Raw genomic sequence first — 11,077 nt, 5'->3', positions numbered from 1 at the left:
AATCAAAGTCCCACCCGAGTATCCGACGAGCGGAACAGACAATCAGCACGAGAAGAGGAGAACAGGAACAACGTGGCTCGAGGAGAGATAGGAATGATCATCGGAGGGCCAACCGGTGGTGATTCTAACCGAGCGAAGAAGTCACACGCTCGGCGACTTGAAATCCATGTTGTTGGCTGCAACAAGGAGTGGGCCGAAGGACTTGAGATCAGCTTCAGCCCGAGAAACTTAGAGGGAGTCGAGATCCCTCACGACTACGTGTTGATGATCTGAGCGATAATCGTCAATTACACTATTCACCGAACCTTCGTTGATATAGGGAGCTCGGTGAATATCATATTCAAGAAAGCGTTCGATCAACTGTAAATGGATCTGAGCGAGCTGTTGTCCATGACGACTCTGCTCTACGGCTTCACAGGTAACAAAGTGTTGTTACTCGGCCAAGCAAGGTTGGTCATCTCGCTCGGGGAGGAGCCGCTGAAGAGGACAAGGACCACCAACTTCATTATGGTCGACGCACCGTCGGCCTACAATATTATATTGGGGCGACCGACCCTCAACGAGTTCCGAGCGGTCGTATCCACCTATTGCAGAAGATCAAATTCCCGGTGGACGAGAAGGTGGGTGAAATCAAAGGCGACCAGTTGGTTGCTCGGCGATGCTACGTCGAGATGGTCAAATCAGAAGCAAGAGCTGCTCAAAAAAACCAACGCTCGAAGGTGAACGCTATCACGGAGAAGCCTCTGACGCTGGTTTACGAAGAAAAGGAGGAGGTTCAGATCCACCCCAACCAGTCGGAGGCGACCACCTTCATAGCCGCTGATCTGCAAAGCGCAAAGAAGGCAGAGTTGGTCGCCTGCTTTAGACTAAATTATGATGTGTTCGCTTGGTCGACACATGAGCTTCCCGGCATCTCGCCGAGTGTGGCTCAGCATGAGCTCCATCTCCGACTGGACACTCGACCGATAAAGTAAAAAAATTGGACTTCAGTGCGGAGCAAAACTTAATCATCCGGGCGGAGATAGAGAAACTGTTGGAGGTCGGGCACATACAGGAAGTCCAATTCCCGAGTTGGCTCGCTAACGTTGTGCTGATCTCTAAATCGGGCAACAAATGGCGGGTTTGCATCGACTTTCGCAACTTGAATAAGGCGTGCCCAAAAGATTTCTATCCGCTGCCCCGGATAGACCAGATGGTAGACTCTACAGCGAGCTGTGAGCTGATCTGTATACTCGACGCGTATCAGGGCTACCACCAAGTGCCGCTCGCCCGAGAGGACTAAGAAAAGGTCAACTTTATCATGGTCGATGGAACGTTCTACTACAACGTCATGTCGTTCGGGCTAAAGAACGCCGACGCCACCTACCAGAGGCTCATGAACAAGGTGTTCTAATAGCAGATCGACCGCAACATGGAAGTATATGTCGATGACATATTAATAAAACCCCTCCAAGCTGTTGATCTTTGTGCAGCCATTGGCGAGACCTGCCAAACTCTGATGGCTTATGGAATAAAGCTGAACCCGAGAAAATGTCTGTTTGGTGCGAAGAGCGATTGATTATTGGGGTACATCATCACCGAGCAGGGGATCGAGGCGAATCCAAGCAAGGTTAAGGCCCTGCAAGACATGTCACCGCCATACAACCTGAAGGAGGCCCAATGGCTAACCGAGCGGATTACTGCGTTGTTCCGATTCATACCTAAGTTATCCGATTGGAGCCTGCCGTTCTTCAAAGTGTTACGTCGAGCGACGAAATTCCAGTGGGACATAGAGTGCGACCAGGTGTTAGAAGAGCTCAAGGAATACCTCAACTCCCTGCTTGTATTAGCTAAGCCGAGCGCTGGAAAGCCACTTTGAATCTATTTGTCGACCACCAAATATGCAGTTGACTCAGCATTAGTAAAGCAGAACGGCCATGAACAACAGGTCGTATATTTTCTAAGCCATATATTAAAAGATGCAAAGTCCCGCTACACTGGTCTTGAGAAGTTAACTTACGCTTTGGTGCTTGCCACTCGGAGACTCCGTCTGTACTTCCTTGCACATCCGATCGTCGTAATGACCAACAGCGCCCTGGGAAAAGTCCTCCTCAACCTAGAGGCGTCCGGGCGTCTAATCAAATGGACAACTGAACTAAACGAGTTCGATATTCAATATCAGCCCCGAATAGCAATCAAAGCTCAAGCCTTGGCAGATTTTGTCATAGAGATACAGAGCGCCAAGCCGGAAGCAACTTGGAGAATATATGTCGACGGTTCATCCACTTGACAAGGCAGTGGGATTGACATATTATTAATTTCATTGCGGGAGGATCAGATGCAAATTTCCGTTCGGCTTGATTATCGGGCCACCAATAATGAAGCTAAATACGAAGCCTTGATAGCCGACCTGTAAGCCACGCGACACATTGGAGCCACAAAAATCCTCATTCATTTGGACTCTCAATTGGTCGCTCAGCAGTTATTGGGAACGTTCGAGATAACCAACTCTCGACTCAAATTGTATGCAGAAGCCTTTGAGAAGCTAAGAGCAAACATCCAGGAGGTTATTATACAGAAGATCCCTCGATCAAAAAATTAAGCGGCGGATTAGTTGGCTAAGTTAACAAGTTCACTGTTGCCGATCGTGATACAACAATCGATCGAGCAAGTTTCATTAGTAGCGCATATCGACAAGATGGAAGGGATAACCTTCCCAAACGGCTGGAGGACGGAATTGGTAGAATTCCTCTTATCGAGTGTGGGTGCTGCACCTGTTGATCAGGAAGAGGCCCGCTTATTGAAAAAGAGAGTCAGACAGTTCACCTTGGTCGAGAATCAACTATATAAGAGAGTCTTCTCAAGGCTCTTGCTCAAATGCGTTGGACCGGAGGACGCAAAGTAAGTCCTTCAAGAAGTGCACCAAGACTCCTATGAAAGTCACCCGTACGGTCGTTCGTTGACTCGAAAGATTCTCCTGGCAGGATATTTTTGGCCCATCCTCCAAGAGGATGTCGCTCGGACAGTAGTCACCTGCTTATCTTGCCAAAAGTACAACAACATCCCGCACCGGCAAATCGAGGAGATGAAGGTATCCACGATGTCCTGCCCGTTCGACCAATGGGGCATGGACATCGTTAGGCCGTTCCCCATGGCGATCGCTCAGTGAAGGTTCTTGCTCGTCGTAGTGGATTACTTCTCGAAGTGGGTGGAGGCCGAGCCGCTGACTAAAATAAGTGAACAGATGGTTATCAACTTCATCTGGCAGAAAATCCTGTGTCGGTTCGACATCCTTCGTCGGTTCGTTTCGGACAACGAAAGATAATTCGTCGGTCGGAGGCTCAGGAAATGGTGCGAAAGCTACGACATCCAACAAATCTTCACCTCTGTGTCCTACCCTCAAAGCAATGACTAGGCGGAGGTCACCAACCGGGAGATCCTCAGAGGCCTACAAGCTCAGCTCGACCACGTAGGAGGCAGATAGGTCGATGAGCTCCCTAGCGTTATGTGGGCCCTACGTACCACACCCAAGGAGGCGATCGACGTCACACCATTTCAACTGGTGTACAACGGTGAAGCGGTGGTCCCCGTGGAGGTTGGAGTAGAATCTGACCGGGTCCATCTCTACGATGAGGAGAACGACGAGCGGAGGCGCATGGAACTCGATTTGGTGGATGAGGCATGCGACAAGGCTGTCATCCGACTGATGGCATACTGACAGCATATGAAGCAGAGCTACAACCGAAGGGTGATCCTAAGATCTTTCCAAGTCGGCGACCTGGTCTGGAAGAGAATCAAGCCGGTCGACGACATCAACAAGCTCGAGGCACCATGGGTGGAACCTTACAAGGTCGTACAAAAACTCTGCTCGAGAGCTTACTATCTGGAGGACGAAAATGGAAGGCAACTCGAGCGGCCATGGAGCGGGAACCATCTCCAACCCTACAGGGCCGAATGAGAGGTGCACGAGTGAACATTGATGTAATCTGTATGCGTTTGTGTGTCTTTGTGATGCAGGACAAATATTAATAAAAGCACAAGTATCACAGAATCTTAAGCTGATCAGCCAAGTTAAAAGTTAAACGACGACTATAAACTCTTGTCTATGTATTACAATTGTCAAGCGACAACATTAAACCCCGGTCTTCGTCAATAGTCAAGCTACGACGTTAAACCCCGGTCTTCACCAACCGTCCCGCGGTGATGTTAAACTTCAATTTTCGTCAACCGTCAAGCGACGACGTTAAACTCTGGTCTTCGCCAATCGTCGAGCGGTGACGTTAAACCCCGATCTTCATCAACCGTTGAGCGACGATGTTAAACCCCGGTCTTCGTCAACTGACGAGCGACAACGTTAAACCCCTGTCTTTGTCAACCGTCGAGCGATGACGTTAAACTCATATTGACTCCCTTCAGCGGTCAAGCAGCGACCTTAAACCCCGGTTTTCAGCAACGGTCGAGCGATAACCTTAAACTCGAGACTTCAATGACATCGAAGGATAACCCAGAAACACTGCGAAAAAAGCAACGATTTTTACTATAAGGTGGCATTTTAGCAATAATGAATTGATCGATCAGCTATGTAAACGGATAGTCCATTGTCGATCGGAAGGCCACGAAGCCACACTGGTAAGCGCATTATGGTTAGCAGTTCACAAATTGGAAAATCTAAAAAGGAAGAGTCAAACGGCGCAGAACGAAGGAGCGACATTAAATAAAAAAGTTCGCCAAACGAGCGACCATTTATTAGCACTTTCATAATTTTTACAAGCCTAAAAAAGATAGTACAAAAAAGAAGGCGCGCAGGACCAAGCTCACTCAAGATAATCCAGAGCATCATCGGGCAACGACTCGGTCATTTTGTCCCGGCTGATGACCTTGCTTGTCATAGTGGTTGGAATGTAGCCGCCGTCCTTCAGTTGATCGAGCATCCCGTCGATCACAAGGTTGAAGAGACGGAGTGCTCGATCTGTGACCTTGTCGTTGAAGGTGTTCAAGCGAAGATAGGCCCGTTTCATGAGCTCAAACCGCTCAAACTCCCCACCCTGATAAGTCCCAAGGGTCGATCAAGATGCCTGCAGCTCCGCCTTCAATTGGGCCAGCTCCTCATCCTTGGCATCAAGTTGGGCCTTCGCTAGGGGTGATCATGAATTGGGTTGGTTCGGTTATTGGGGTAAAAAACTATCCGACCCTATTAAATCAAATAATACAATATCAGGACATACATCCGGTCCTATATCCGGCGGTTCTTATGTATCAAATATCTGACGGGTTGTCAGTTATTTGGATATCTGATCCTATATCCAATTAAATATAAAATATAAGTATAAATACAACAAAAAAATAAAATATTTTAAAATGATAATAGACATTACTCATTACACGTTGTAGCAGCTTATCGACAGTAGTTACTACAACGTGTAGCAGCTTATCGACAGTAGTTGCTACAACGTGTAGCAGCTTATCGACAGTAGTTGCTACAAGTAGGGGTGATCGTGGATCGGGTTGGTTCGGTTATTGGGATAAAAAATTATCCGGCCCTACTAGATCAGATAATGTAATATCAAGACCCTACATCCGGCCCTACTAGATCAGATAATTCAATATCAAGACCCTACATCCGACCCTATATCCAACGATTTTTTTTTTCGATTCGATTTGGGTCGGTATGAGCGGGCTGGTCGGTTTGGCAAGTTGACTGCTCACCCCTAGCCTTTGCTGCTGATCGATCGGCCGACCTACCCTCTCGCTCGGCATTCAATAAGGCCTCCACATCCTTCAAGTTCTAAGCCAACACCCGAAACTCTTTATTTTTGATTTCCAAGTCTTTTATGGCTCGGGGCTTCCTGGTGTTGGCCGAATGGATCTTCGCTTCGAAGGAGGTGGCCTGTTTATTAAGTTGAGCCAGCTGTGTTGCCTGCTCGACGCTCTTGCCCCTCTCCGCCTCAAGTTGCTCGAAGCTCTTATTCAAATCGACTCTTAATTGAGTCATCTCAGCGTTCATCTGCTCCAGTTGCGCCTGAGAAGCAGATGATTGGCCTCTCGGAGCACGGAGCTCTTAGACTTCATGCTCCATATAAGCAAGCTTGTGGCACATAGCTAGGTTTTCCACCCAGTACTGCGACGACGATAGCATTATATAAGCCGCACGGAAAACTTAAAAAAAAAGGTGGAAAAGAAAAATGAAAAACAAAGGTATACATACCCCAGTGGATATCTATATGTGGCTATTAGCCAATTCCCCCAGAGCTATAATTGCCGCACGAGCTCGGGCATCAGCCAATATCTGTGCGAAAAGCCCTTGTATTCTTATTTGATGCTCGGGGGTGAGAGACGTTGGGTCATCCGGATTACGGTACTCGCCAGTCGGCAAGTGGATAATTGTTGTTATTGATCTTCGGCTGCTCGGACCATAAGGTTTAGAAGTTGCCCTGCCCGTAGGTTGTGAGGAGACTGGCCAAATGTGGGACACCTATGTCGTCGGCAATGGCGAGGGCATAAAGGCGATCGGCGGCACGCAGATCATCCTCTGAGGTTACCCGGACAGTGAAGGCGTCCGGTCGGAGGATAAGGATGCATGGAGTTCCCCAATTCCCTGCTCGAGTGGCGGAAGTAAAGTCTCACCCCACTCAGATGAGGGTCGAGAGATGACTGTTGTGGGGGTTTACAGGGCCGAAGTGGTAGTTCGGGAGAACCCCTCCACTCGGCGTCTTTTGTGTTGTCGAAGGGGTCAGAGGTGGCCGACTCGGAGGCGACTGATATAAAGACCATTGACGGTCGAACGGGCGGAAGATCCGTCGTGGCAACCGCTGCATCGCTCACCACTGTCTGACTTTTGCCAACTCCGCTCTCCAACACCTGTGTTCCCTCCTCTTCGCCGCTCTCCAACACCTATGTTCCCTCCTCTTCGACGAGCGGATCCTCGTTTTCCCTCCTCTTCACCGAGCGGATCCTCGTTGGAGCCGAACGGCTGCAAATTGTAGCTCTCCAGCTCAACTACAGTCGCAGCGTTGATGTCTGCGTCCGCAAGCTTGCATTTGTCGGCCAGACGCGCTCGCAACATGATTCGAGCAGTACAAAGGAAGAAAAATCAGTTAAATTCAAAGCTTGGGAGAAAGAAAAAGCATACCTAGGCTGGACGGAAGCCTTGTGCGGATCAGGCTCAGACCGAAGACGTAGAGGACGCCCTCTAGCAGCAACTTGTGTATGTGGTACTTCTGACTTGCCAAGCTTAAAGCTGCGTGGAGGTAATTTGATTGTCTCTTGTATTTCTTTAGCTTCGGAGGGTTCGGCACCTCTAACTTCCAGCTAGTTGGAATATCCAACCGCTCGGGAAAGAGAATAAAGAAATAGTCCTTCTAGTGTTTGTTGGAGGACGACATTTTATCGAAAAAGACTAGGCTCACTCGGGCTTGGAAAAGAAAAGTCCCTAGCTCGAACAATTTAAGATCATAGAAATAGTGGAAGAGCCGAAGAATAAGAAGAATGTTGTGCAGGCGGAATAGGACAATGACCCCGCACAACAGCCGAAAAAAGTTCGGCACTGGTTAATGGAGAGAAATATGAAAATATTTACAAACGGCAGAAAAGAAAGGGTGGATCGGGAACTATGGATCAACGGTAAATTGGTCCCTAAAGAAGCATAAAAAATCCGACGTTGCCATCGTCGAACCTGGACTCGGTGGAAGTGTACCAGAGCCCAAAGACGACGATGGGGGGTAGTGAGGAGCTTGCCCTCGAAAAACAAAGTGATTGAAGAGGTGCAACGAAAAGATCTGATTGAAAGGGGGAGGAAGCTTACGGGAAGATCGTCGGAGAGATGGAAGAAATGAGACGTCGCCGGAGAGCTCGGAGACGAAGATGCACGAAGTGAGGAAGAAGGCGACGCAAGCTAGGTTTATAAACCTCACAACCGATCGACCTGAGTCGTACGATCCAAGGTTGCGAAAAAGTAGGAGAAAATCCAGCCGTTAAATTCGAAAAGGCACCTGTCACGTCGCCATCGAATATCCGCCTGGAACGTCAAATGTGCGGCGGCAGAAGGGAGGACACGTGACGCTCAACCACTGGACAACATTAATGAGGCTTAATTAAAAAAGCATGACTAGGGGTGTCAAAAATGAACTCAACCCAACGACCCAACCCGAGTCGACCCGAAAAAAAATCAGGTTTGGGTTGGGCATTTTCGGGTTCGGGTTGGAGGATTGGAGAGTTAAAAATTTTCAGGTCGGATTCGGGTTGACCCAGGTTTACTTAAATATAGGGTTTTGTGAATTTTTTTGGGATTAAATCAAATTTTATTTTAAAAATTTAGATATTTTTATGTATATTAATATCATGTTTGTATGATAATGATGGAGTATTGAGATAAAAGTGAAGAATTATAGGGAAAATAGCCCAAAAAAGTCATTTTGAATCAGATTTTCGAATTATATGGGTCAGGTTCGAGTTGATCGGGTTCGGGTTTAGGTGTTTTGGGTTGAACTTAGGTTCGGGTCGGGTTCGGGTTGGGTTAAAAAAAAACTCAACCCGACCCAACCCGACCCGACCCACCCGAATTGACACCCCTAGGCATGACCGCGTGCTCGACCATAATGATCAGGGATTTGCACGATTTTCAAAAAATCTGGATGACGTCAGAGCGCTCGACCGAGGAGCGCAAGAAAGGGAATTTTTTGTCAAGTGTTGCCGCTCATTGCCTAAGCGGAACACAGTCACTTCAAAGGACTTAGGCCGAGTGGCGTTTATATACCCGATCGGGCCAGGTGAGGTCGAACGGCAAAGCGTGGAAATCATCAAAGACTACTGGTCCAATTAGTCAGACTTGTAGCCTCCTTCGACTAGACTTGAGGGGGAGGCTTGTGATGGAGAGATGGAGAAAAGCCTATCTGGCACGAGGTCAACTGCCAAGATGGAGGTCAAAAGGTGGTCAACACCCGGATGTCAAAGGGCCGAACTGAGGACAATTACAATGGTCGATCAGGCGATTAGGCCTCGATAGGCAGGAGATGGGGTCGAGCTGACCCCCACTCAGGCTCGAAAGGATACGTAACGCAACCGACGCTCAACGCGCGATGCAGAGTGGCAGGACATCGTACAAGACCTGGCCAGGGGCGTTGCAAAGTCCCGGCCAAGCGGCTTCCCCGCTGCCAAGCAACGGGAGGGACCACTATAGTATCTCTCGATATCCTTTTGGGAGAGAGTACCGCTGACGTGAGGCATGATCGACAGGCGGATCATACAACCGAAGCTTCTACTATCTTATCAGGGATATGCATGCCCTGTTAAGGTATGGTGTCTAACAAAGCTCTTTCATGGGACACTTGGGAGAGCATTCCCATGCCTCGAGAAGTGTGCATGCTGTCCACAGGGCTATATATAAAGGGGGTCCTTCATCGGCGAAGACATGCATTACTATTGAATTCCACTATTGTTACTATTGCTATGCTTCTCTACATTTTCCGGTGACTGACTTGAACGTCAAAAGGCCAACACAGGGGACCCCTTCTCTGTCCCGGCACTGACGCTGCTTGTTTTGCAAAGCAGAGCGAAGTCCACGTTCGGTCAACGAAGCCGCCACCTCCTAGCTTTCAAACTTCACGATTTCGAACAGCATCAGTTGACAAATGAAAACTTCAAAATACAAATTAGAGGGAAGATGTAAGATGCAGTAACATGTCAAAGGTATAGGAATAATACCATAATCAAGAGAAAGCACTAAATACCTTAATCCAATTACTGAGAACAATAGGATTCCTTGCCAAAACAGCTTGAATAAGTTCAGGTGTCACCAGAGAAGATTTTTCAACGACATGTGTGCACTCAGAACTCCAGCTATTGGTAGCATATGCCCCTTGAAGTAAAACTTCAACTATTAGTGTCAGCAATTAATAAAGTGAATATCTTAATTGACCCCACATGAGAACAATGTGGTATACAATTCAAAGGAGAAGCCACAATCTTACAGTGTAATAACCATTACTCAAAGTGGATAAAAGAATTATGATGTAAATAAAAAGTGAGAAAAGTTAACATGACCATGGTATCGCAAGTCCTCGAGTTGACCAGTATAAGATTATTAAGTTGACAAATTAGTCTTTTTGTAGCCTCTGTATGACATGTTCAGCAAACATCCATCCAGAATTAGAGCAATCAGTATTAGCAAAGACAGTCACTTTGCAGTACCACTTGAAAATACATAGAACTATATAATCTAACTCATTGTGCAGTACACTTGTAGTTTAAATCAGTATACAAGAGGACATTACATTATGTTTAATCTAACTCCTAAATGAATTTGGAGTAGCACATTATGTATATTCCACATATAACTTTTTAGGTGATCAAAAAATGAACCTAACTGATTTGCTCATAAAAAAAATCCAAATTCAATAAATGCTTACAGAAGCTAAGCATATCCGGTCCTAATAAGCTAAATCGATAAAAATAAATAAATCATAACCACCAAACAATAAAGTTACCACAAGGTAAAGATTTGAAGACAAATTCCCTTCTGCATCAGAATGGCATGGCAAAGAGCAGTTCCATGCCTAAGTACATTACCAGGACCTTGTGGACAATACATGCCCACTACATCAGCCGAATATAAAAAGATAAGAACCCCCACAATTGGATTTCCCTGCCATGAATAAGCAAAGTATCATTTAGGCAATATAAAGTGGCAAAAGGTGATATCGCTCACCCCTAGCGCTCCCGGCGCACCACGCCCAAGGTCTTCACGAGGGAGGTAAATCATGGTAGCTGGAGAAGTTAGTGCGCAGTGGGAAGAAGTGCACAGGGACCAGGGAATTACGCCTTGACTACCCCGCGATTCGAACTCACGCTCTCAAGTGGCAAACTTCTACGTACTAACCGCTCTAGATAACTCCGTGGGCCATTTAGGCAATATAAAGTGCAATTACAGCAAGAAGTCAAGCAGGAATAAAATACACATATGCAGAGAAAATAAGGCTAAGGCAATATTTGGTATTTAGTTGGCGCTGACCATATTATTTTGCTAGGGGTTTATGAACAGTTCGTTCAACTGTGTTTTTGTATTGGTATATGATGTGTGGGAAGTGATTTTTTTGCTATTATG

General features: G+C 46.9%; 2 protein-coding genes across 2 annotated transcripts; both read left to right on the top strand.

Moving 5' to 3' along the window:
* The first annotated feature begins 671 nt into the window (after positions 1–671).
* Positions 672–1,558, top strand: LOC122050525. Its single transcript, XM_042611419.1, has 2 exons — positions 672–923; positions 1,400–1,558. Exons 1-2 carry the CDS (start codon positions 672–674, stop codon positions 1,556–1,558), a joined length of 411 nt encoding a protein of 136 aa, XP_042467353.1.
* Positions 1,559–3,484: 1,926 nt separating this feature from the next.
* LOC122050524 lies at positions 3,485–4,036 on the top strand. Its single transcript, XM_042611418.1, has 3 exons — positions 3,485–3,658; positions 3,701–3,882; positions 3,997–4,036. The coding sequence occupies exons 1-3, from the start codon at positions 3,485–3,487 to the stop codon at positions 4,034–4,036; spliced, it is 396 nt and encodes a 131-aa protein (XP_042467352.1).
* Positions 4,037–11,077: the final 7,041 nt, after the last annotated feature.

Source organism: Zingiber officinale, chromosome 3A (assembly GCF_018446385.1).
Source record: "Zingiber officinale cultivar Zhangliang chromosome 3A, Zo_v1.1, whole genome shotgun sequence".
NCBI lineage: Eukaryota > Viridiplantae > Streptophyta > Magnoliopsida > Zingiberales > Zingiberaceae > Zingiber > Zingiber officinale.
The sequence above is the reverse complement of the archived record's forward strand: the minus strand, read 5'-3'. Positions and strand labels throughout refer to the sequence as shown.